At 36.6% G+C, this 27929-nt stretch overlaps 1 protein-coding gene across 1 annotated transcript in view; it reads left to right on the forward strand.

Annotated features, from left to right (window-relative positions):
- The window catches only part of ABCA12 (ATP binding cassette subfamily A member 12), a 188994-nt gene that overhangs the window by 117289 nt on the left and 43776 nt on the right, over window positions 1-27929 (forward strand). Inside the window, exons 20-32 of the mRNA XM_043445962.1 lie at window positions 4031-4121; window positions 6222-6401; window positions 6965-7280; window positions 10024-10138; window positions 17746-18075; window positions 19128-19197; window positions 19283-19417; window positions 20283-20438; window positions 21344-21530; window positions 23465-23683; window positions 24903-25099; window positions 25872-26032; window positions 27404-27640. Of these exons, the coding sequence (XP_043301897.1) occupies window positions 4031-4121; window positions 6222-6401; window positions 6965-7280; window positions 10024-10138; window positions 17746-18075; window positions 19128-19197; window positions 19283-19417; window positions 20283-20438; window positions 21344-21530; window positions 23465-23683; window positions 24903-25099; window positions 25872-26032; window positions 27404-27640 (2394 nt within the window). The remainder of the gene's footprint in view (window positions 1-4030; window positions 4122-6221; window positions 6402-6964; window positions 7281-10023; window positions 10139-17745; window positions 18076-19127; window positions 19198-19282; window positions 19418-20282; window positions 20439-21343; window positions 21531-23464; window positions 23684-24902; window positions 25100-25871; window positions 26033-27403; window positions 27641-27929) is intronic.

Consider the following 27929-nt stretch of genomic DNA (forward strand, 5'->3'; position numbering starts at 1 on the left):
AGGTGGATTCTTCACCAGCTGAGCTACCAGGGAAGCCCATAATTTAAAATAAACTTTTCATCAAATATCTTCCCCACAATTTTCTATTAAATGTAGTTCTGATTTTAAATATGTCCATTTTTTAAATATCCTACTTATCTCTGATCTTAAGAACAATATTATCTTGATTAAATTTCAGTTTTCTCCCTCTCCCCACAGTTTTACTGAGAAATAATTAACATAATCACTGTATCAGTTTAAGGTGTATAGCATGATGGTTTGAGATATATATAGAAATGATTGGGCTTCCTAGGTGGCGCTCGTGGTAAAGATCCCATCTGCCAATGCAGGAGACAAAGACACGGGTTCAATCTCTGGGCCAGGAAGATCCCCTGGAGTAGGAAAAGCCAACCCACTCCAGTGTTCTTACCTGGAAAATTTCACAGACGGAGGAGTCTGGTGGGCTACAGTCAATGGGGTCACAAAGAGTTGGACACACCTGGAGCAACTGAGCATTCTTTGGCATTGCCTTTCTTTGGGATTGGAATGAAGCCAGGCTTCAGTAATACGTTAACTGTGAGCTTCCAGATGTTCAAGCTGGTTTTAGAAAAGGCAGAGGAACCAGAGATCAAATTGCCAACATCTGATAGATCATCAAAACAGCAAGAGAGTTACAGGAAAACATCCATTTCTGCTTTATTGACTATGTCAAACAAAGCCTTTGACTGTGTGGATCACAATAAATTGTGGAAAATTCTTCAAGAGATGGGAATACCAGACCACCTGACCTGCCTCTTGAGAAATTTGTATGCAGGTCAGGAGGCAACAGTTAGAACTGGGCGTGGAACAACAGACTGGTTTCAGATAGGAAAAGGAGTACATCAAGGCTGTATATTGTCACCCTGCTTATTTAACTTCTATACAGAGTACATCATGAGAAACGCTGGGCTGGAGGAAGCACAAGCTGGAATCAAGATTCCCGGGAGAAATATCAATAACCTCAGATATGCAGATGACACCACTCTTATGGCAGAAAGTGAAGAAGAACTAAAGAGCCTCTTGATGAAAGTGAAAGAGGAGAGTGAAAAAGTTGGCTTAAAGCTCAAGATTCAGAAAACTAAGATCGTGTCATCCAGTCCCATCACTTCCTGGCAAATAGATGGGGAAACAGTGGAAACAGTGGCTGACTTTATTTTGGGGGGCTCCAAAATCACTGCAGATGGTGACTGCAGCCATGAAATAAAAAGATGCTTACTCCTTGGAAGGAAAGTTATGACCAACCTAGACAGCATATTAAAAAGCAGAGACATTACTTTGCCAACAAGGGTCCATCTAGTCAAGGCTATGGTTTTTCCAGTGGTCATGTATGGATGTGAGAGTTGAACTATAAAGAAAGCTGAGCACAGAAGAATTGATGCTTTTGAACTGTGGTGTTGGAGAAGACTCTTGAAAGTCCCTTGGACTGCAAGGAGATCCAACCAGTCCATCCTTAGGGAGATCAGTCCTGGGTGTTCATTGGAAGGACTGATGTTGAAGCTGAAACTCCAATACTTTGGCCACCTGATGCAAAGAACTGACTCGTTTGAAAAGACCCTGATGCTGGGAAAGATTGAGGGCAGGAGGAGAAGGGGACGACAGAGGATGAGATGGCATCACCGACTTGGTGGACATGGGTTTGGGTAGATTCAGGCAGTTGGTGATGGACAGGGATGCCTGGCGTGCTGCAATTCATGGGGTCGCAAAGAGTCGGACACGACTGAGCAACTGAACTGAGCTGAAACAACTGAACACACACACACGCATTATGAAATGATCACCATAGTAGATTTAGTAACCATCCATCATCTCATGTAAATACAGTAAAAAGAAAGAAAAAAAGGTTTTTCTCTTTGTGCTGAAATCTCTTAGGATCTATTCTAGCAACGTTCCTCTGTGTGGTACAGCGGTATTAACTAATAGTCATCATGTTGTAGATTGCATCCCTGGTACAGATGTATCTCATAATTCAAAGTTTGTACCTTTTGATCACCTTCATCCAATTCCCCATCTACCCACTCCCTACATCTGATAATCACAAATGTTCATTCCAAGGGGCCTTTTTTAGTGAGTTTCAGATAATAAAGGCTATATTAACAGTACCTTATTGACACATGTATTTCTTCAGTGAAAAATTGCTATTTTCTCCTGAAACTTTTTTTCAGTGAACAGATAATAATCCCACACATATTATTTCATTAAGGAAAGTTTTGCTGGCTAAAGAAGTGAATTAACAAGGGACATGATCTATGCATAATAGTTCCAAAGTATAGTAATTTGGTAAGAAGAAAATCCTGTGACCATGTTCATAAAGGGATCATCATTCAATTCTGTGACCATGTTCATAAAAGTATCACCATCTAATGGGAGTATCTTTATTCTGTTCTAGACCAAAATAAATTATTATTCTCAATTACTGAGGAACATTTATTTCTGAAAATGTGTGTAGAATTTGATATTTCAAAATTTTAGTACATGACCTGGCTTTGTCATTGTGAACTCATAGGCAAGTGACTTACAATATTTTTTATAGTTTGTGAAACTCTAAAATGGGTCTATTGATAACTTCCTCACAGACTTGTGAAGATTACATTGTGTGGAAGCATTTGAAAATGATATTCTATATCATAGACAGGATTGAGTGTAACAGGAACAATAAGAGAATGGAAATAATTTGATGGATCATCTCTGACTTGGAACTAACATAGTGCTTTGTTTATTAGTAATGCTCTGATTCAGATTTTCTACAATGAGCAAATTCCTAGTAAATAATTAGATTTTAAAGAACTTGTGTTATCATGGTATATAGCTGTGTTTTAGCCATCTGTCTTCATTCTGCCATCTACTCCTAGGCTCCTTAGAAGCTATATGTTTAGCAAATTAATTATATTATATATGCTATATTAATACATATTACTCTTAATCATTTGCCTCCATGATAACAAAATGAGATATTGGTAAGAAGGACAGAATAATAAGTGGTACTGAACTGTCTTCTAAAAAGAAAACAACATAAGCCTAGCTCACATAAAAACTAAGTCATGAATTCATACATAAGATGAATAAACATTTCTTTAATCAAGTTGAAATCTCTCTCTTCAACTTTCCCTTTGACCCGTATTAATTGTACATTCTTAAGGAATTTACATAGCTTCTTGAGTCCTAGCCTTGTCATCTATTAACTGGGGATAGTAATAGTACTTATGTCTAGGTATTAGGGAAAACTAAGTGAGAAAATTAAGGTGTATTCTGTTAGACAGTACCTAGCACATAGTAAGAACTCAATAAGTATTACCTAGTAGATAACTTCAGTGGTAGAAGTTATGTCTCCTAATTTGGAAGATAGCTATAAGAGCCTTTATATTTTAAACACTTTTAAAAAAATTTTCAGTCTTGCCATCAGTATGGAGTAATTTAAAGTTTTATGATCAGTTTATTTTTTCTGTGTTCACCTAGCTGCACTTATTACAGAATAAAACAATACCGTAATAATTTGTTTGACTAATCTGATTAGATTCTACTTTACAGAAAAGTAACCTGAAGCTGGAAAAGGCTGAGTGCTTCACAGCCAGGAAGTAGTAGGACTAGAATATAAATCAGTTGTGATGTCAAATTCCACATAGACATCACAGTTTTTAAAGCCTCCTTTGTTTGTTTCAACTGAACAAAGTTCAATTATGAACCATCAAAATTCTATAATGTATGTTAAAAACAATTGATATAGTAGCTATGGGGGAAAAGTGTTTTCAGTTAAACATGGTTTCCCAATGTTGTTAATTATGGTTATATCTGGCTGCTTCTACATGGTGACAAATTTGTGTCTACAGAGAAGCAAAAACTCAGAATTAGCAGTCACACACCTTCTCTTTTTCTCAACGATTTGTATGGGAGCCTTTACAAGATGATGGACTGAGAATGCCCAGTAGTGATACCTCATTTCACTGTGGTGTTATTAAAGAGACAGTGATTAAACATGTCCTTATATTGAAACTGACTCCCTATTATTGTTTGTTAGAATACCCTAAGGAATCCCTTTGTGCAAGTTTTTGTAAAATTCTCCGTGGGACTTGATGCTGTTGAACTTTTGAAACAGATAGATGAACTCGGTGAGTCCAGATTCAAAAAACCTTTATTTACCTGTCATGTCAGAAATGTGAAAAGCATTGTCCCATATAAGATCTTAAAATCCTGAGTATATCTATCCATCTTTTTTCTAGTAAATTGTACCGTTAAATGTAATGATTATTTGGATACCCATTTCCTGTAGTTGGTCTCAATAATTATCATGCAATGTATTCCCTGTAAATGCAGCTTGTCCTTCAATCACAGGTAGATTTCTACCAGAGGACACTTTTTGGGGGTAACTTGGTGAAAAGCAAGTCTTTAAAAACAGAAGATGAAACGGTTTATTTCTGCTACATTTATAATTTTTTATCTCCTCTGGCCTTAGTATTGCTTTGACTAACTCAGAATGTAACCAGAAGAGGCTATAGAGTGAGAAAAACAAAAGCAATGTGGAGACTCAAGAGAAAATAAACCTAAATCACTGTTCAAGGTCAGCTCCTCCTCTCATGATCATTTAAAAGGGACAGCAGGAGAGGGTCAAAGAAAGCTGTCTGAACTTATGCATTCCCTCTACTACATTCCTACCCTCAACCTAAGGGATGCAAGATATGTAATTCAGTCTGTGTCTGATTCCTGGTTGCTATGCAACCATGGGTAAGAGGAAGGGATTGAAAACATCAGAATTTGCCAACAGTAGAGCTAATGCCCCTCTTTCTCCTCTCTAGCGCTACTGGGACTTAAGTGATGTAAGTTGTAAACCAGTGGGGAGGAATTATGCCTATTTATATTGTATATAATTGTATGTATTTTATGATATCAACCCTGTTTGATTAAATAAAGATATTAGTGATTTATCCTCTAAAAGTATCATTTGGGTAAGGAAACACTTGATCAAAATATCAGGGATAAACTATAAAGTTCTTAGATAGTTTTTTTCATTCCTAACTTAGATATAGGAAATGAGTCTCAGAGTTTAAAATAAGGTTAAAATGACCGTATAAGTGAGACTTGCTATCTGTATAATTGTATATTTAATTTAATATCAAAGAGATTTTATACTGTTTGAATTTAAAGGCCACTGACTCTTTATAGCTCTTTGATTCCATCTACCAGCATTTCTGAAGAATCCTTTGCAGGTGTGTTGATTTTCAGTGGCCGCTGGAGGCCACTATTCAACCACAGTTTTACCCCTCCCCCACAAACGTCTATATCAAGCAAAACATTTCATTTTAAGTTATAATGAGAGATGTCCTTTAAGAAGCTGCCCTCTGTGAGAAATTTAATCTTCTATTGGATGATGATAGAGACACGTTTGGGTTCTGTAAAGAGGAATTTATGACATTCACAGCCTTCTCAGTATTCATGATCAAGTCAGTGAAAATTTAATTGGCCAAGTGATTTATGAACTTATAATTTTATATTTACCCTTTGTCTCAGTTGATTTCCTCATAAAGATTCATGAAATTGAAGAGCAATTAAATTCCTTTTCTTCAAGAGTAATTACCTGAAATAAAATCTTGATCATCTAGATTAATACAGATATGAGTAGAGATAACTTACAGAAGACTTTAAATCAAACAATATCAGAAAGTTGTAACTATGTGTCATGGATTGTCACAGCCTCCTAAGAAGTGCTTCTGTATTACAACTTATTGAATGATATTGTTTATTTGTTCCACACACTCTGCATAGACTTTCGTTGCTTAAATTCTTACATCAACACTCCCCAAACAAAGCAAGCATTTCTGTTTATTCAAACTTTTCACCTCTAGTTTTTAGTTTTCTTCCTAAATAATGCAGGTAGAATAATTTTAAAATTATTCACCTTAGTCTTTGGTTAATTAAATTGTAGCAGAGTAGAATTAGCTTTTGAATTAGCTTGTACTGAGCATGCATGCATACATTCTTTGTATGAGTTTACTATATCTATATCCAATTCAAAATTCTTTTCAATAAGCATTTGCACAACTGGCTACATCTTCCCAGATATAGAGTACTTGACATTTTTAGAGTAAATTCTGCAAGTTCATATTATTTATTATCTAGTTTAAGGTTTAATACTTACCAAAAAATCAGTATTTTTGTCCCATTACTACTAGAAACAATATTATAATATGCTTTGTGTCTTTTTTCTTCTTTAGATATTCTAAGACTGAAACTAGAGAACAGCATTGACCTCATTGATCAACTTAGCATACTATCTTCCCTGACAGTGAATATTTCTTCCTGTATATTATATGACCGTATTCAGGCAGCAGAAAGCATAGATAAAATGGAAAGAGAGGCTAAAAGACTCTACAAAAGCAATGAACTCTTTGGAAGTAAGTGTTATTCTACTAGAATTTGAGCTTTTTTTTGTACTAAAATTGGCCAAATTCTTCCCGTCACTTCTTTCATCCAGACCTCAAAAAAAGTAGTCAGGGCTGGGGCGAGCGCACTGTCCCCTTTGATGTCCTTGGAAATAAGATCCTTTCATGTCGTCAACCAACTGTCTTGGTTGAGGAGACTTCAATATGTGTGATTTTGTTGATATTGTTAAAATTAAAGCTGAAAAGAATTACACATTACAGGGTAAAGTTGAGTCCATCCTTATAATCAGTCAAGATTATTCATTTTAATGTATATGTGTGTTTAATTTCAGTAAGTGGCTTAGAGTGAAATATTTAATCTGGCCACTTAGTTTGTCATTATATTCTCAAACTCCTGCTTTGAATCTCTGAGATTGTCACTTTCAAATAACCATCTTTTCTGTAAATTAAAAGTCTGAACTTACTGTCACATTGCTAACTCAATTGCTTGTTTGGCTGCCCCCATGTGGACCCTCCAAACAAAGAATAATGTCAACCATAAAATAACCTTTCTGATGTTGCCATTTTATTTTTAGGTGTTATTTTTAAGCTTCCTCCTAATAGCAGCCGGCACAGAAGCTATGACTCTGAAAACGTCTCTCTTCCTCCAGTTGTAAAATACACCATCCGCATGAGTCTCAAGACCTCACAGACCACAAGAAACATTAGAGCCAAGATTTGGGCCCCAGGGCCACACAATTCTCCATCACACAACCAGATCTATGGCAGGGCTTTTATCTACTTACAGGATAGTATTGAAAGAGCAATTGTTGAATTGCAGACTGGAAGGAACTCCCAGGAAATAGCAGTCCAGGTCCAAGCAATTCCTTATCCCTGCTACATGAAAGACAAGTAAGTCCATGCACTTGCAGGCGTTTTACATAATCAACCACTTTTTTTGGAATTCATTTCTTCTCATTCATTGACATGTTATCAAGTGGAAGGGATAGTATTGACCAAATATTTGTCAAATGCTTATTTCCAGGGAAAGGTTCACAGTATAGGACCAGCTCACTATAGCTGCTCACTGTTACCCAAATGATGCTAAAGTTCTTACCAAATGATCCATGTTTTCTTTATCATAACCCATAACCCTTCCAAGTACTTTGGCCCCAAAGTTAGGAGCTGGACTCCAGACCTGAATACATCACTGCATGATTTTGATGTTACCCACTGGTTTTACCTTTCTCTAGTCAAATGAGAGTATTAAACAAAATAATCTTAAAATCCCTTCCAACTGTCAAATTTAACTAAAAATCCATGAGTGAGGGTATAGTTTTAAGGAAAAAGTTTAATAAAACACAGTATTGATCAACTCTCTAAGATAAATATTATGCTATCTGAAACTATTTGGTAGCAATCTTTCTCTAAAATGTTTTTTCTAAATCAACAAAAAATGTAAAGATCCTGCTTTTGGAAAGTTGAATTTGAACAGAATTTGCCAGTCAGGTGGGCACTGGATGGTTCCTGCATGTCTGACCACAGTGAGACAATAAGATTGGAGGGCTAAGTTTTTCAAGCTCATTCTCCTATACAAAAGCTTGAGGCTGAATATCACTTTAAACAAATTGTACTTGTTATTCAGCCCAGTTATGGCAGTTTATATACAATTCAGATGAGTCTCTTTTGTTTGTTTTGTTTTTTTCTGTTTCTATCAATGCTTCTGTCTCCTTTGGCTGCTTCAAGAGCATTAGAGGAGATGAGTTTATGTAGCCCTTTGTGCAGCAGTGATACGGGACGACAGGATTCTGTCTTCCTGACAGGCGAGGATTCTATCAGCCTGCTGTCAAGGTCAGCCACTTCTGAGCAGCCAGTCCAGACCTTATTGCATGAACCATGAGTGACTTGGAACAGCTTGCATCAATAGTAGAGACCTGTGGGTTCAATTAAATGAAAATCCTCGTCTGTTATCCTGCTGACTTTTTTCCCCTTGTAAATTTTAGTACCTAGAATGGTGGGTACCTGGATGTGTCTTTTGAGAGTAAAGTAGCTGTACTTTGCGTTCTTCATGGGAGTACAAACTAACATCTCAACGTACACATATAAACTCTTTGTTGCGTACAAAGTGCTTTCACATATATTAGTTCATTCGTTCTACCAAACCACCTCATAAAATGAGAACAAATATTATCAGCCACACTTTCCAGATGAAAAAATTGAAATCCAAGTAAATTGCCCAAAGTTGAATACTTGTTACTGCACTGGTCCTTAAATTACAAACCAGAATTTTCTCTTTCATACTATATCAAACCTAAAATACACAGTCACTTGAAGAAACATTAGTGGAGGGTTGTTATTAATGAATGAAGTCCTTTGCCTAATTCTAGAGCCAGAAACAGCATCAAGGTTGGACCTGATCCAAGACAAAATTCATTCAGCAAATATTCTTTAAGTGCTTTCCCCATGCCAGACAGTTCCCCAGGAACCAAAAGAAACTGGATATGGCCCCAACCCTCATTCCCCTCCCACCAAAAATCCTTCATATCCCTGATGGTGATGCACTTCTGATGCTAAAGTGAAACTGAATGATGGTGATGTCATGTTCCATTAATATTTGCATTTTTCATGGGGAACTTCAAGGTAATTCCTTGGCGTTTTAGATTAAATGGAAAATGGCCTTGGGACATTTCTGCAAGTGAAACGTCAGTGGAGCCCAAGGTATAAAACAGCTCAATTTAGAGTTTCTCTCATTGAAAACTATTCCTTTGCCTTAGTCCATAGTCAGTGGCTAATGTAAGAATAATGGTTGTTAGAGTGTGGTTTCTGGACTGGCAGCTTCAGCTTTACCTGGGAAATAGTTTAAAATGCAAATTCCTCACCCCACCTCGATATAAATCAGAAGCTTAGGGGTGGGGCCCAGAAATCTGTTTTAATGAGCCCTTCAGGTGATTCTGATGTGTGTTCAACTTTGAGAAACACTTCATTTGAACATTCAGGTATCGTGGGCCAACGATTCAGGAATATATTTGGGTCCAGTTGTCTTCCAATGACCTGCTAGTTTAGCACATTACCAGAAAAAAAAAAACAAAAACATTTCTATACTGTTTATGAAGCATCCCCTAGAGCATTAGTTTGAGGAATCCAAGTTCTTTGCATTTTAAATATTATTTGAGTTTTATTTTATTTCATTTTTGGAAATTTGGTTTAATAACTATGAGCTTCTGAAGAGTAGTAAATACAGTAATTAGAGAAAATACAGCTTTTAGCTAGATAAACCAATCATTATCTAACTTTGAATCTGCCTTTTAGATAAGAATTTAGTTTAGACAGAAGGCCTTACAGCCTTGCAGTTATATCTATAGAATAATTATTTTCCTAAACAGGACATGCTCAGTCACCCTTTAAACAATTTGGCAATTTTATCTAACAATCTAGAACTGTTTTACTCTTGTAGCATTGTGGCAAGAAAATCATGTACCTACCGTTAAGTCAGCTTCACACTTCATAAATAAAATAGTCATATTAATAATTATTCTCAATATTAAAAAAGGAGTATAATTTTAATGTAGGAGGGAGTGTGTTCTTTGTATATTACAATCAGCAAATGTGGCATTCATTTTGGTCACTGAATTTTTGTTTTTGTTTTTCCTTATAGCTTCCTAACCAGTGTCTCTTATTCTCTTCCAATCGTGCTCATGGTTGCCTGGGTTGTATTTATAGCTGCATTTGTAAAAAAGCTTGTTTATGAAAAAGACCTCCGGCTTCATGAGGTATGTTGAGAATCTCTTATTACAAATAAGTTCTACTTGGATATATAATTAATGACTATGATTTTCATAATACCTGAGCAAACTCAGAAAGCCTGACCTATATCTGGTAAATTAGGTGGAAAAATATTTTATGAATCATTAAGACAGGTGGTATGGCAATATTTTGTCTTCTGAAAAAATTGCATGGAAGTTGTCTTTTAAGTGTTTCTGAAAACCAAAATCTGAATAGATCTGGATAAAATCTGAATACAGTTTATAATTCTGACAGTAATTTTTGCTCAAGAAGTTACCTGTAAGACTTAGGCTTTAGAAGAGGAAGTTTAAATGCTAATAATAATAACTACTAAGGCAGGAAAACTGTTGGCGTAGTATTTAAGTCCAAATGAAGATATATAGATACTATTACAGATATAGATATAGGTATAGGTATAGATATAGATATGGACATGGGCAAAGATACATGTCTTGTTTCAGCTCTCAGAAAGCAAACTCTCATTCTAGTATACCTTGTCTCCTTCAAGTCTCTCTCGCTGATTTGTGAGTTATAGAGACTAAGAATTTCATGTTATGCGACTGATTATGTTAATATAATGACAATGAAACACATGACTTGGGATGTAAAGCATGATCTCTTCTGGAGCATATTCTTCATCATTATCCCCAAATCCAAAATATCTTCTTTTTAGGATTTATGAAACAGCATTGTGTGATTTTTGGATTGTACTGCAATAGAATTATTTTATCTGCTAATCCTATAATGAACCCATTCTTAACACTCGCTCATGAAATGAAAAGATAGGGAAAATGTTTCAAAACCAGGGCACAATAATTATTGCAAGGCCTGCCTGACAATCTGAAATAATGAGATTAGAGTAACCTGTTAGCCCTTGTACTTTTCAAACTTACATTACCAGTGCTTTTACGCAATTAATTATTTCTCCTTACACAGAACAAAACACTGCTTCATGTTTTTGTTAGCTCAACTTCAGACTTCCTGGCTTGTCCTAGAGTTTGAGCCTGTGCTTTGTCAGTTCAGTTCAGTTCAATCACTCAGTCGTGTCCGACTCTTTGCGACCCCATGGACTGCAGCATGCCAGGCCTCCTTGTCCATCACCAACTCCCAGAGCTTACTCAAACTCATGCCCACTGAGTCAGTGATGCCATCCAGCCATCTCATCCTCTGTCGTCCCCTTCTCCCCCTGCCCCCAATCTCTCTCAGCATCAGGGTCTTTTCCAATGAGTCAACTCTTCACATGAGGTGGCCAAAGTATTGGAGTTTTAGCTTCAACATCAGTTCTTCCAATGAAAACCCAGGACTGATCTCCTTTAGGATGGACTGGTTGGATCTCCTTGCAGTCCAAGGGACTCTCAAGAGTCTTCTCCAACACCACAGTTCAAAAGCATCAATTCTTCAGCTCTCAGCTTTCTTTATAGTTCAACTCTCACATCCATACATGAACACTGGAAAAACCCTAGCCTTGACTAAATGAACCTTTGTTGGCAAAGTAATGTCTCTGCTTTTTAATATGCTGTCTAGGTTGGTCATCACTTTCCTTCCAAGAAGTAAGCCTCTTTTTATTTCATGGCTGCAGTCACCATCTGCAGTGATTTTGGAGCCCCCCCCAAATAAAGTCTCCCACAGTTTCCACTGTTTCTCCATCTATTTGCCATGAAGTGATGGGACCAGATGCCATGATCTTAATTTTCTGAATCTTGAGCTTTAAGCCAACTTTTTCACTCTCCTCTTTCACTTTCATCAAGAGGCTCTTTAGTTCTTCACTTTCTGCCATAAGGGTGGTGTCATCTGCATATCTGAGTTTATTGTTATTTCTCCCTGCAATCTTGATTCCAGCTTGTGCTTCCTCCAGCCCAGCATTTCTCATGATGTACTCTGTATAGAAGTTAAATAACAGGGTGACAATACACAGCCTTGACATACTCCTTTTCCTATTTGGAACCACTCTGTTGTTCCATGTCCAGTTCTAACTTGTTTCCTGATCTGCATTCAGATTTCTCAAGAGGCAGGTCAGGTGATCTGGTTTCCCATCTCTTTCAGAATTTTCCACAGGTTGTTGTGATCCACACAGTCAAAGGCTTTGGCATAGTCAATAAAGCAAAAATGGGTGTTTTTCTGGAACTTTCTTACTTTTTTGATGATCCAGCAGATGTTGGCAATTTGATCTCTGGTTCCTCTGCCTTTTCTAAAACCAGCTTGAACATCTGGAAGTTCACAATTCACGTATTGTTGAAGCCTGGCTTGTAGAATTTTGAGCATTACTTTATGAGTGTGTGAGATGAGTGCAATTGTGCAGTCGTTTGAGCATTCTTTGGCATTGCCTTTCTTAGGGATTCAAATGAAAACTGACCTTTTCCAGTCCTGTGGCTACTGTTGAGTTTTCTAAATTTGCTGGCATATTGAGTGCAGCACTTTCACAGCATCATCTTTTCGGATTTGAAATAGCTCAACAGGAATTCCATCACCTCCACTAGCTTTGTTCATAGTGATGTTTCCTAAGGTGACCTTCAGCTATATATTTCAGTTATAATTTGGTAAAAGTCTCATCAACTGGTTTGAGCCCTGTTGTTTTCAGGACTGTGTACAATGTTTTCTTAACCCCAATTTAGCTCAAATCCACGTCGTGGACCATAACTTTGGTTGCAAGCTTGTACCTTATATTTTTCTGTCTGATTCCTAGTACTCAGAAGTGAACCTTTACAAAATAAAGGAAAACTCTGAAGTAGAAAACTGTGATAGACTCTGAGTTCTTTTCTACAGTGAAATAAATATCTACCTTAAAATGTTAGAAATGCAGTAAAGATGTGCATGTGTATATACATGTGTTATGTATCTCTGTTCTATGTGTGTGTGTGTGTGTATGTATAATACATGCATATTATGTTATTTTGGTTTAAAAATAGTACTCTGAATGTATCTATGGATGTCACCAAAAAATATCAAAGCACAATAAAGAGTTTTTCTCAATAGAAGATATGAAAGGCATTTTTAATGGTGAACTAGTTTCTGTTTGGTAGCTCTGTGTTTTCATTTTGCAGGCATCCACTTTCAAAATTTAACCAGCTAGTCTTGGAAGTCAGAGTTACATAGTGGAAGATTATTGAACTTGGAATCAGAACATCAGGATCTGAGTCTTTCAGTTCATATTCATTTGTGCCCAATCCCTAAACTCTTTGAGTCATGTCATCTAGACTTTATTCAGCATTATATTTCCAGAATGTACTTTCTCACTGCCAGAACAGAAGAGGCATTCAATTATTCATTTTTTATCAATTCAAAGATAATGATTTTTTGTTCACATTTTAAAGCTTCTGAAATTGAAATATATTTGATAGGGTGTCATAATTCATTTGGCAGTGATTTTTCTTTCTTGGTGGCAGTTAAAGTAATGACATATCTTAAAATTAGCAGTGTCCTAAATTTAAAGGAATACGATCTATTTGTGAGATGAATTGATGGAAGCAGAATATTCCTAACACGCCTGCTCACCTCCTTCCACCACTGACGGTTCTAAACTAGCCTCCTCCTTTTTCGAGATGAAAAAGCTGAGCCCAGAAACTGAGAGAAGACTTGTTAAAAGCTATACTTTAGTGAATGGTGGATCTGGACTGGCTTTTTTTTAACCCCAACAGACAGTGTGTGTGTGTGTGTGTGTGTGTGTGTGTGTGTGTGTGTGTGCATGCACGTGTTCATCTCTGTGTTGTATTTAGTTAGAGTAATTTTTGGTTAATAATAATTACAAGGCATGCCATTTCTTGAACTTTGCCATGCTAAACCTTTTTTTAACTAAGAGCTTATTTATTTTATTCTATTTATTTTTTACTGAAAATTGATGTATTGTGCAAATTTAAGGTGTACAAATTGCTGATTTGATACATTTATGTTTTGCACTATTATTTAGCACCCTAAAATTACCTTATACCTCTATCCACATCATATAGTTATCTGTTCTTTTATGTAGTGAGGACAATCAAGATATGTTAACAGTTCTTTAGCACTACTGACCAGTCCTTTTCCATATCATAGCTACCTTCCCTCTCACAACTTTATTTTAGTATCATAGACTATTTAGGACTTTTGAAGATAATGGTGGATAATCTCTTAGATTATCAGCAACTCAAGATCATTTCTTAATATTATCATTTTAATATTCACTAAGATCTAAAGCTGCCCATTCTTTACTTCCTTCTCATTCCAACTGAATAAAAAAGTAAAAACAAAACAAAGCACCTTTTTTCCTTCTGTAATTGTTCTCACATTTAGACGTAGAAATCAGGTCAGTTGCTAATTCAATGAAGGCATCCATCTTTGACCTCATTATGGTATGATTCTAGTAAATTCCTTTAACTTGTTAAAGAGACTTAGTACAAATACTAATGCCCAAGAAGTTTAGTGATAAAATTAATCATATAGTTAGAAAACTATTTCAAAATGCCCTTCAGTTGAGCTTTATTCTGCATTTCTTGCTTTTTAAAATTAAAATATAAAACTAAACAAAGGCTGATTTTATATCACACAGAGGAGTTGCTTTTCACACTATGTTCTTGGTTTTATGGTTATTTTCATCTATTTGGTCTAAAATAAGTCATTTATGGGGATTTCATTGTTTATATTCAGTTTGAGACAAAATTTTGGAGTCCTCTCTCTCAGTTCAGACAGGTAACCTAAAATATCTGTAGTCTGAAGAATGATTGCCAAAAATCATGTGAAAGTCTGTAGTTCTGTGGTACTTCACTTGAGGCAATTTTTTTGTCTCCTTTTTTTGAATACCAGTTTACTCCTTTTTATGTCTTATTGGTATATACTATTCATCCTGCTAGTGAGAATATGGAATATTCCAAGTAATGATCACAATATCCTTTATATCCTACTAAAAACAATAACATAAATATCTATAACAGAATATAAAATTTGAAGTACAAAAATATTATTATTAATCAGTTCTTGACATTCTTGTTGAATGAAAACATAGCTGTCAAGTAAATATATGTATATTTATGATTTCTTTTCTTGACAGTATTTAATTTCAGTCCCTGTGCATAAGCTTCTCTTGAATGTGATGACTCATTTATCTAAAATCTCACAGAATCTCTTTCTTGAAGCAGAGTTTGATCACTGTGCAGAGGGGTTTTCCTGAGCAACAGGTGATCAGATATTGATGAATTGCTCCAGCAGGTTTGGGAGACTTGAGACAAGTGGCTGTTTGATGACAAAGCTGGCACTTGCATCTGTCACTCTGAGGAGACACCAGTGGCATCCAAGACAGCACAGCCAGTCATTCTCTGTGGGCCACCTTCCATTAGCAAGCTTGGTCTTGTTGATTATCACAGAGTTGGCAGTGAATCTGGATAATTTATGGATGACCTACATGCATTCATTGCTTTTTCTCTTTATGTATAACAGCTGTTCTTCTCATGGCATAAAATCCTGAAGTTTAACTCTGAAGTTTGATGCTAGAATGCTAAGTAGTAAACACTGTTGGAAGCACCTAATCTGTTCTGTTTTGATAAAAAGCAATGATCAATCTCCAACTTTTACCAATTCTTGGGAATAGAAATCTGATCTTGAGCCTTGAAAACTTCCATATTACCATGATAAACACCTTTGCTCCTGCTCTTTGGGTTTGCTAAATTATTTTTAACAAGGCTATGAATGGAGAATTTTCTAGATATACAAATGTTTTATACTGAAGCTATCTACTGTCACAGAAGGAAAACACATTTATAAACATGAAGTCAGTTCTATTTCATGTCCTTGATAGCATTCTGGATACTTCATATCCACTTTGTAAAATATAGTGATACTGCCTCCTCCTGACATACATTGCTGTTGGGTGGAGGAGAAAATTTTTGCATAGGCCAAGTGAAATTAAGTGGTGAATATCAGCTTTCAGGTAGTTACATGGGTTCTATAACTTCCCATTTAATTATATTCAAATAACATTAAACTCAGTAAAAACATCAAAATACAAATAATGGGAAATGCCAAAATACCAAAAAAATTGGTATCTCTGAAATGAAGGCATCAAGCATGACACAGTAATTTTGCAAATTGGATGGGATACAGGGAAATGGCTAAAATAAGATCTGTGAGGTCTCTTTCACACCAAAATCTAATTTTCTTTTCAATGATAGATACATAGCAATTGGATAAAACCTTCCATAGTGAATCTTCACTCCATGCTGATTTTTTTTTTTTTTTTACTTTGACACACACATCTATTCCTATAGAAACATAGGTTGAATCTTTACTGCAAAGTGTGCAGGGTCTGGGAGGAAAGAAGTAGTAGGGAGAGAAGAGGGTGAGGAAAAGGGCAAAGTTAAGAGGAGAAGTCACAGGACTTCCTTAGTGATGATTAGCTTAAGGCCCACAGCTTAGACTAGTGGCAGTCAGGTAGCGTTTCCATGGTAACAACTGGAGCAACAGCGTTATCAAAATGTGATAAATTGCAAAGGCAGAAAGTAAAAATCACTATTTTTTTGTATAGTAAAAGATTTGGCACATTCCCTATTTTTTTTCATAGACAAGTTAGATTTAAAGGGGAGGACATTGTACATCCTTGATTTTTCCAAAAAAAAAAAAAAATATATATATATATATAGTGGATTACAAAGCTGTTAGTGGAACATTAATTTTGTTCTTTTTAAGATGGAATATTAGATTCATAAACTTACTATTAATCAAGAGTTGTTACAACTAGAAACCAGGTACAAATTCAAGTCACTGATTCAAAACACCCAAGGTCCTGGGGGCTTCAGATCATTCAGAATCCTTTTGAGTTAACGCAAAAACACCTCATGTTGGTCTGTCTTTCCACCTTGATGGAATGCCTTGACCACTAAGGATATCACTGAGATAATACAGAATATCAGTTGAGAGAGAGGTATAGATTATCTGAGATGCATGTGTTCATTTTGGGTGCATGGACTTTTTTTTTTTTTTTTTAAAAAACAAAGATAACAAACCTGACCTAGATTGTTAGTGATTTTAAGGATAGGGAAATTATGCCAAAAAGCAGAAAGTCTTCTTCAAAGTTTGCATAGTTTAACATCTTAGGAATCTGGTCTACTTTATTTCTTACAGGAATATGAATAATTATTGTGTTGTTCATTAATGTTTAGTTGAGAATAGTGGAGTTTTATTATCTCAGTCCATACATTGAATTTGAAATAAATCATGAGTTTTCACCAACTTAAAATATTCTTACCTGCACAAATATCAAATTCATGTTGTAAAATTCTGCAGGGAATACCATAAATTTTTGTGTCTATTCTCAACTAGTTTAATCTGGAAACATCACTGAGATACCAGTTATAAAATGAACTCATCAAAAAATAAAACAAACCTCACCATCCAAATCATTCATTACATTGGGGCAGTCTGGGAGCTACAGTCTAAGATGGGCTGAACTAAACTGCCATGTTAATGTCACATAGTGAGCGTGGACAAATGCTATACTTAGAAGCATCATTAAAATGCCTAGTTTCTTGTGTTTGAAGAGTCTGGTGGACATTTTGGAATGGTACAGGGATAATTGTCATCTGAGAATATATTAGCTTAAGAAGAAACTAACACATTTTCATTTTTACAGTACATGAAGATGATGGGAGTAAACTCCTGCAGCCACTTTTTTGCCTGGCTCATCGAGAGTGTTGGATTTTTACTGATTACTATCGTCATCCTCATCATCATACTCAAGTTTGGCAATATTCTTCCTAAAACAAATGGGTTCATTTTGTTCCTGTATTTTTCGGACTACAGCTTCTCAGTTATCGCCATGAGCTATCTGATCAGTGTCTTCTTCAACAGCACCAACATTGCAGCTCTGATTGGAAGCCTCATTTACATCATTGCCTTTTTTCCATTTATTGTTCTGATTACAGTTGAAAATGAGTTGAGCTATGTAATAAAAGTATTCATGGTAAGTCAGCTGTCACAACTGAATGGCCAGGGTATGAAAGGAATGAACTTTTTTGTGTGTGTTTAGACCCTCTAAATGTACAAGTTCAGTAATTATAAAATATGCATAACTGTCCTAATCATTGTCTACCATACAAGCATAAGACTATGAAAAGAAAACTTTTCCTCCACTGTTTCTAAAATCATAATAGATGATGCTGTAAGAAAGAGCAGTTAAAATGTAATATGTCATGTTTTGAAGATCATCAAGAATTCTGACTTATCTCTGGCCCAGTTCCATAAATATCTTAGAACCTCTATTTACTGGCATTGTTCTCATATATGACTAATTCTTGTGGCTTTTAAGACATGTAACCTACAGGCATAAATACAAATGCGCTGATAGCATATAATCAATTTTGAATTCTTTTCTGCTTTTTCAATTCAAAGTACCAAATTAATTTAAGAATTTTAATGAAAGCATTAAGTTCACTGATATTGAAATTTGGAAAGCAGATGTAAAGTTCACCATTGACTGAGGCTCATATTAGAACTTGTTTGTGGAAATAGAAAGCGATAAATAACTCATTTGACATTGGCCACCTTGTATTTAAACAACATTTAAAAATTTTTTATTGCATTATAAGTACTCAATTGACATTTTAATATATTTTCATGCATAAAACTTCTATTACTTGAAGACAATCTATGAAGTAAAAACATCTTCTGGCCCCTAACATTTCATTTGATGTTAACCTTACATTGCATTACTCTATAATTAGCAATTTTGTAAATTGATGAACAACATTTAATAAGTTTAGATATGTATTTTGGATTTTTGACAAATATTTTCCAAGTTATAATTTTCCTTCTTTTGTTTTCTGCTATTTCCTTCCCTCTTCTTCCAAAGTTGTAGTATGCTTGGTAAGGGACCTCTGTGCCTTTAAATATGATTAGAGAGTTGATGTCAGTTTTACCTATATAAGGGCCCAAAGTTTGAAGTAGGTTAAGACCTCTCTGGGAAAAATGTATGAAATCTACAAGAGCTATCACTGTGGTTGATTTTATTCACAGAGCCTGCTGTCTCCAACAGCTTTCAGTTATGCAAGTCAGTATATTGCACGCTATGAGGAGCAAGGCATTGGTAGGTTCACTTTCTTTTCAACTGGATTTTATCTTTCACACCTACAAAATGTCTCATGGAAAAATAAATATATGTGTTCACTTAGGTCTTCAGTGGGAAAATATGTACAGTTCCCCAGTTCAGGATGACACCACTTCATTTGGCTGGCTGTGCTGTCTAATCCTAGCTGACTCTTTCATTTATTTCCTTATTGCTTGGTATGTCAGGAACGTTTTCCCAGGTATGATCATGCTTCCTACACATACATGCTTTTCATGATTGTCATCATTATAAAACTGCTAATATATATTTTCTAATATTTTATTTGCCAAATATCATCTCCAAAAATACTTCAATCCTAAAACTAACCAAAATTTTCCAAGCTGAGATAATGCACCTTTTCCTCTGATATTCCTTTAAAGGATAGAATGAATTAAGAAGCATAGAGTCCAGTCTTTCCAAATGGGAGGATGAGATATTATAAAAGCAAAAAATCAAGTCTCCTAATTCTAAGGAGAATTTATCAAATTTAATGGAACAAGACCAGTGGGGTTCCCCTCCAAGGTCTCAAATGGTTAAAACTTCAACATGCTCAGAAGGTTTTCCATTAAGTCTTATTTATATTTGTACGTTTTTTATTCTATGAATGAATGAAAGATTGTTACTCTACTCCAGTTATATAAACTTTCTGTAAAAGAGAAAAATGTGGAGACAAAGCAGATCAGTGATTGCCTCTGACTTGGGTTGAAACCAGGAATTATTTGCAAAGCACATGAGATAACACTTTTTGGAGTTATTGGAATCTGGGGATTGTTGTTCTGGTTGCAAAATTTTATTTACTAGAAATGATCACATTCTACACTTACAGTGATTAAATTTTATAGTATATAACTGTACCCAGTGAAGCTGTTTATAAAGGAAAGAATTAAAAAACTGGCTTTCTTTTTTACTTTACTTTGGAAACTGAGACAACTTTAGTTTTATATAGAATCAAAAAAATGAAACTATTTCCTAAATACTGCATAGTAAATACTGTTATTTAACTTCTGATGCTTAATGTTAACAATCAATTTAAAACTACTTTTCCTAATACGTTCTTGTTACAGGCACATACGGTATGGCAGCTCCGTGGTATTTTCCATTCCTTCCTTCCTATTGGAAAGAACGATTGGGATGTGCAGAAGTGAATCATGAGAAAAGCAATGGGCTTATGTTTACTAATATCATGATGCAGAACACCAACCCATCTGCCAGTAAGACAAGTAGGTCAACAACATGCATTATTATGAGAGAAGTGATATAAAATTTACATGACTAGTGATTTTAATTATGTTTTTCTAAATGGTGAAATTATCATCCTCTTAGTCATGGATGAATATGTCTACACATATGTGTTTGGACTCATAGGGAGATTAAATCGTGGCTTTTCCTGGGCTCATTAACTCAGTTGGTTAGCATATGGTGCTAATTAGGCCAAGATTGCAGATCCCTTTGTGGTCCAGTTAGATTCACACAGAGAAAAATTTTGTTCCTTGGCCACAGTCTGCACCCTTCACTCCAGCCATCTGTCATTAGTCATAAGGAGTAACCAAGTAACAAGTATGGATAATTTAGCATAATCCATCACCAACAAAGAACAAACAATTTAAGGCTCGTGACTTACTGACATTGGGTGAGCAGTGTCGGTTTTATAAAGTAAGGATGATCCATATAACTAGTTCTTTTGTGATGCATGAAGGAAATGTAGAGAGTAATTAATGAACTGATTCTATAACCACAGATCTGAGTAAGCGTTGTCCACTAAGTATAGACATTTATTTTATACATATGTATCACCCTGTTCAATTGGAAGACCAAGCCTTAAACTTGTATTTTGAATATTTGAGATCTTTGATTTGAATAAAGGAGAATTCAGTATTATGATACTATATTCTGAGACTACTTTTTCTGACAGAGACAGGTAATATAAACCTTAGAGTGTGGTTTCAACACTCTCATTCATTTTTAAAACAAGTGAGAAGGCAGGAGACTATAATAGACCATTTATATCTGGAATTATTTTTTACTTTGTGTCTATAGTCTTCCATTTTTAATTAAGGAAAAGTCTAAATCTAGCTGCATTTTCTTTCCTTTTGAGCTTACAACTCTTCTCTTGATTTCTCTCCAGGTCCTGAATACAAGTTTTCCTCCAACATTGAGCCTGAACCTAAAGATCTCACAGTTGGGGTTGCTCTGCATGGGGTCACAAAGATCTATGGCTCAAAAATTGCTGTTGATAACCTCAATCTGAACTTCTATGAAGGTCATATTACTTCATTGCTGGGACCCAATGGAGCTGGGAAGACTACCACGATGTATGTTGCTTTTCAATACTTAGGTGTCATGGAAGCATATTACTTAATATTTCCTCAATTCTTTCATAAAAATAGAGTTGTTACAGCTCCCGGATGGATTAAGATACCTCAACTTGCTTACTGTAGAAGCAAGGTCCAACCTGTGAGCTCAAAGTCTGGATCAGCCCCACCAGATAGGTTCATTTTGGTCTACCTAATATTGGCCCACTAGTACTCTTAAAATATTTTATTTCTGTGCCAGTATTTAAAAATAGGAGAGTTTTCAAATAAAAATAAACATTCCTGTCATCTCTTAAATATTAGAAAGTTTTGGCAACATTGGACCTGCAGGCTTAGATAGAGACAATTGTTTTGGACTTATTAGTGACTGTTCTCAAAGAAGGTCTGCTTTCTGGTTCATCCCTGCTCCCCACCAACTTTACTGCCTCATACATTTAGTCTGTTTCACTTATTTGCATTTTTATCCTGGCCTGTATACCAGTTTGGATTCACAAATCTTGATATAAACACACTCAGCCCCATCTGCTCTATTAAATGGATTCTTTGCCTTGATTCATGAAAGAAAGAAAAAAGAAAAGAATCACTAGCTATCAGATATAGATCAAAAAGTTCACAAATAGTACATGGGCTGTTCTTCCTCTCTCTTCACTTAACTAGCATTTTCCTGTGTCCTAATGGAGAAAAGATTCGAATGGTTTTAAAAGTGACATTGCTTTGAAATTTTTTCTGTGACTCACCTCCAGTCTCCACTAGGCTTTGCTTGGAGTGAGCTCTAAGATGCTGCTGGTGTTCTAGCCATATTTGGGAAAAAGTATACATTGTCAGATATGCTGTTTACTGTCATCATGAGTAAGCTCAGCGACTGCCAAAACATTTTTCAGTAATTAATTTTCAGTAACTAAAAGGGGACAAAAGAGAGTTATGAAAAGAGCAAGCATGCAGCTGCTCTCATTTATATGACCTGTTTCAATGCAGAGTTGACTTTCTAGTGAGAATGTACTATGTTTGTGCTAAGTCTCTTTATTGGTGTCCAACTTTGTGACCCTATGGATTGTAGCCCACCAAGCTCTTCTATCCATGGGGATTCTCCAGGCAAGAATGCTGGAGTGGGTTGCTGGGCTGAGAATACAGTGCTTAAAAATTAAGATTTCTAATAGGCAATAAGAGGACAATAAAGAAAAGGGATGGAGAAGGATTTTGATGAGGCTATAATTTTAGCTGAGAAAGTCCCCATTGTAGTTTTCTGAGTATAAAGAATGTACAAAGAAATATGTTACTTGATTTTAATGCATTTTTATGGGAAGAATCACACATTGTATTGATTCCCTATTTAATCCACAATAGTCCTTTAAGAGCTATTATGTGTAAGACACTAGTTAGATAGTAAGAATGGTACAAAAAAAAAAAAAAAACATGTCCTTTCCTTGACTTCATGGGGCTTATATTTTAGTGGAGAAGATGGATATTAAATAACTGCCCAGTTTACTGACCATCTGAAATACGATGAGGAGTTCTGTAGGTAAGAATATTCTAGTCACAGGGTAGAGTGGGGGACTGAAGATGACCAGAATTCATATGGGAAATAGAAATTTGAGGCTTAATGGCCTATGGGAACTACCTGATGCCAGGGATGTGTGGGAGTTTGCTGAAGAAGAGAGTGCATTTACAGTTAAAAAGCCCAACCCTTTCTGTCATTATTGCCACCACCACCCACCATCATCATTACATGTAATGCTTCTGTAACACTCTAAATTATTAGAAGCTTAAAAGCAATTTTAATTTTTACTCCCAATTAATCCGATTTTACTTCATAGCTTGACCTGCCCTGGGAAGAGACACTATAACATTTTTTGCTAACAACTGAGATATATTTAGTCCAAAAATCTACATCAAAGTTTTGGTTCACACCTAACTTACGGTTTCTTCATTTCCAGCTCCATGTTGACTGGACTGTTTGGGGCCTCAGCAGGTACCATCTTTGTTTATGGAAAAGATATCAGAACAGATCTGCACATTGTGCGGAAGAACATGGGCGTCTGCATGCAGCATGATGTCTTGTTCAGTTACCTCACCACCAAGGAGCACCTTCTACTCTACGGCTCCATCAAAGTTCCTCACTGGACTAAAAAGCAGCTGCATGAAGAAGTGAAAAGGTCAGATATGACAGGAATGAGAACATGTGCTGGTTAACTTCTCTCAAAAAGAAGTCAAGTTACAGTAATAATACCAGTAGGAAAGAGTTTCTCAGGAAACAACTGTTTTCAGTTTTTCTACTTTTCTACTGTTGTATGCATTTAAGGGCCTGTGGGTTTGTATAAGGGCCTATGAGAATTGTATACGTTCTCCTCAGAAGCCAGTTATTACACTGTAAATAGCTGCCTTCATTTCTGGTTCCTGCATTGCCGCCATTCCTGTGTTTCTAATCTCCATGGCCACCATACAAGTCTCAACTGGACCCCTGGCTCCTACTTTCCCTTGTACAGTCTATTCTTCAAAGAACAGACAGGGTGACCTTTTTAAACTACAGATTAGACCATGTCACTCCTCTGTCAAAGCCCTCTAATGGTTTCTCACCACATTCAGTGTGAAACTCAGGAAAGTCCTTATCAAGGCCTATGAGACTCTTCCTGACCTGCCCCCAGTCTCGCTTTTCATGTTTTCCTTCAGCTTCGTCCCCATTCACTCTGCTCCAGGCATGCTCGCCCAGGTGCATGCTCGGTTATGCTGGGCCTGCTCCCGCCTCAGGGCTTCCCATGTTCCCACTACTTAGAGCAGCCTTCCCCAGACAGCCCTTAGACTTACTCTGCCACCTTTCTGGTCTCTGCTCAAACATCACCTTCTCTGAGGGAGCCACCGTGTGTAAAACAGATGCCTAAAATAGCACACCCCAGGCACTCATCTCATATACCCAGTATTACTTGTTTTTTATTACATTTATCGTAAAATAGCAAATTATAATCTTCTTGGGAGTATGTTTATCAACTGAATTTCCCCTGCTTTACTCCTGATACACAACCATACTGTGTCATCATCTTCTCGTGGGTTAGAAACATTATCTGCTCGATGCTGTTCCACAGCACCTAAAACACAGTCTGGCAGAAAACAGGCAGGGACTCTAGACATGAATACTTGTCAAATGAATGAATAAAATAATGAACCATATAGTCCTTATGGTGTTTTCTTAGTATTAATTTTGTACCTCCAACTAGTTGATAAACAACAGAAAACTATGTCATGAATCCTCAATAGTTTACCTTGTTGAGCACATAATAGTTGTTCAATGAATGCCTCTTATTTAGGGTGCTTTTTGTATTTTTCCAAAATTCAAATATTCTGTCTGTAAAACATAACAACTGTCCATCATTTCTGAAGGACTTTAAAAGATACTGGACTATATAGCCATCGTCATAAGAGAGTTGGAACACTGTCAGGAGGAATGAAGAGGAAGTTATCCATATCCATAGCTCTCATCGGAGGATCAAGGGTGGTAATTCTCGATGAACCATCCACTGGCGTTGACCCATGTTCTCGGCGAAGTATATGGGATGTTATATCCAAGAACAAAACTGGTATGAGTACCTTCTTATTACTTCTCCAGCCAGCAGTTAGAGTTTTGCCCTCTGGGATGCAAGCACACAAATTGAAGTCTTTTCTGTTTATAATCTCCATTAAACATCTAAGGTCAGGTCTTGTCTTCTCCTAGCTAAATTTCTGGATCAATTAGTGTGTAATTGTGTAGAGCCCACTGTGAATTGAGCACTTAACTGACCTCTGTGAGAGTATGCAAATCCAACAGAAGTTCCAAATTCTGCCTAGAGGAGCTTAGAATCTAATTAGAGATACCAAGCATACACAAACGAAAATAAACTGAAAACAGACTAAATAAGTGCTAACAGGATGTGAGGCAAAGGAGCAATCAGAGTGGAGTGGATTAATCAGAGAGAAATTTTCAAAAAGTCTTTAAAATTACTGCTTTTTCATAGTGAAGAAAAGGAGGGAGGGAGAGAAAAAGACAGAGATAATGGAAGTGAAGCCAAGTGAACAGAATAAGGGATTAACAGAAGTTGCCCCCACTACAGAGTATGGACATTTAGCCTTACAACATATTTGCTGTCAACTTATAAGAACAGCCCCCCACCCCACCCCTGCCTTGCAGATATTTAGGAACACCCCTTCTGAATTTCTCTTTGATAATTTTGGAAGCCTCTCTGATGAGTGTTTCAGTTAGCTCATAAAATGTGACTCTCCCCATAAATCACAGGATTTACTTGTTCTAACTCAGTGTATCTTGGCAACTGTAGCTTCATTTTTCATTTTCGGTTGTTCTCCTCTGTTTTCAAGCCAGAACAATCATTCTGTCGACGCACCACTTAGATGAGGCTGAAGTGCTGAGTGACCGCATTGCCTTCTTGGAGCAGGGAGGGCTGCGCTGCTGTGGGTCACCGTTTTATCTCAAGGAAGCATTTGGAGATGGGTATCACCTCACACTCACCAAGAAAAAGGTTTGTAGGAGAGAAAGTATACCTCATTGTAGGGTCATAAATTCAGTTTGGTATGAAACAGAAGTAGAATCTGTCCAGCTTCATACATTGCTATATTTCACTATTAATATGTTAGATTCATGTTTCTCTAACTTGAGCAAGTGTCAGAACCACTGAAGGTCTTGGTTAAATCCAGACTTCTGGCTCCACCCCCAAGGGTCTCTGATTCAGTAGGTCTGGGAAGGGGTTCTAGAATTTACTACACTTCTACCAAGGTCCACATCACCCATGTGACACTGATGCTGATGGTCTGGGATTGCACATTGAGAACTAAGGTACTAGATAAAAGAAAGTCTATATTTAAGGCTACTGATGAAGGATCAGCCTGTTAGTTTCCCTACATTTCAGCCTGTAAGACTAAAAATTAGATTTTCCGCTCTATAAAAAGCAAATGAAGGAATTTGCAGTCACATATTCACTTTCTGATCCATGTTCCTTGACTGGCAATGTGGAGACTAATTCAGACAGACCAGTGGTGCTTTCACATCTTCGAAGAACAAAAATGCTTACTTACTAAGGCTCCCTTACTATCTCAAATAGTGTTATGTATCTATATTGTGCAAGATGTATATGCTATGACTACTCTCATTTATTTTATATCTGATCATCCTAATGTGACTTCTAAAATATAAAAAGTAGTTCATTGTCACATTACTTAATTCAGTTAAAAATTCATTTATGAGTTATATATGATATCTTAATATATGCCCAAGACATTGTCTTAGGCACTGGGGATACAGCAGTGAACTGATGATGCTAAGATCTCTGCCCTCATGGAGTTTATGTTCTGATGGGAATGTGGGGAATTCAGGTGGTAAAATTGATAAGTATGTAATTTAGAATATTAGAAAGTGATAACTGTTATGGATAGAATAAAGCAGAGGAAAGGGCATAGGGAATTCTAGGAAGTGCCATTTTAAGTAGACAGGGTCTCTGAGAAGGTGACAGATGAGCCAAGAGTTAAGGCCAGGCAGAGAGTGAGCCCTGTCACTACCTGGGGCAAAGGAACAATTGCAAAGGCCCTAAGGAGGGAGCATGCCTGAGCCTGAAGCATTGAATAACCAAAAGTTTGTTGTTGCTGGGGTAAGAGAGAGAGGGAGAAGGTGAGCCGAGGCTGGAGAAGGGACAGGGTGAGGTAGGAGGTGAAGCCATCAGGATAGTGACTGACAGACAACTGTAGGGACCCCCAGTGGGACAGGAAGCATGAGAGAAGTGATATACTCCCTGGTACAGGTCTGTACTGGCCTAGAAGAACTCGCCACCCTCTGACTGGGGCCCAGGGCCCTACAGTGTGAAGACAAGGGCGTGTTTAACTTCTCTTCTCATCTCTAGAGTCCAAATCTAAATGCAAGTACAGTGTGTGACACCACAGCTGTGATGGCAATGATCCAGTCCCATCTCCCTGACGCCTACCTCAAGGAGGACATCGGGGGAGAACTTGTCTACGTGCTTCCTCCATTTAGCACCAAAGTCTCGGGGGCTTATCTTTCACTCCTGAGAGCCCTGGATAGAGGCCTGGGTGACCTCAACATTGGGTGCTATGGCATTTCAGATACCACCGTGGAAGAGGTACACCTAGATATTTCCTTTCTGCTTGAGGCTGATTAACTTGCTGTTCCCTAGAATAAATATGAATGGTTCTTTTTAAAAAGAAAAGAAAAACTTTAATGAATGTTTTAATAAGGAGAGGGAAACAAAAGTAAAGATGCTTTTGATTATATAAAAATTATAAACAAACATTTTACCAGATCAGAAAATCTTAAAATTATCTCAGTACCATTCTTATGTAAGACTGACTTCTGAGAACAAGCATGTTGCTTCATTTAGAGAAAACATGTCTTTTACTACGAGTATGTTC

This window comes from Cervus canadensis, chromosome 24, assembly GCF_019320065.1.
Source record: "Cervus canadensis isolate Bull #8, Minnesota chromosome 24, ASM1932006v1, whole genome shotgun sequence".
Classification (NCBI taxonomy): Eukaryota; Metazoa; Chordata; class Mammalia; order Artiodactyla; family Cervidae; genus Cervus; species Cervus canadensis.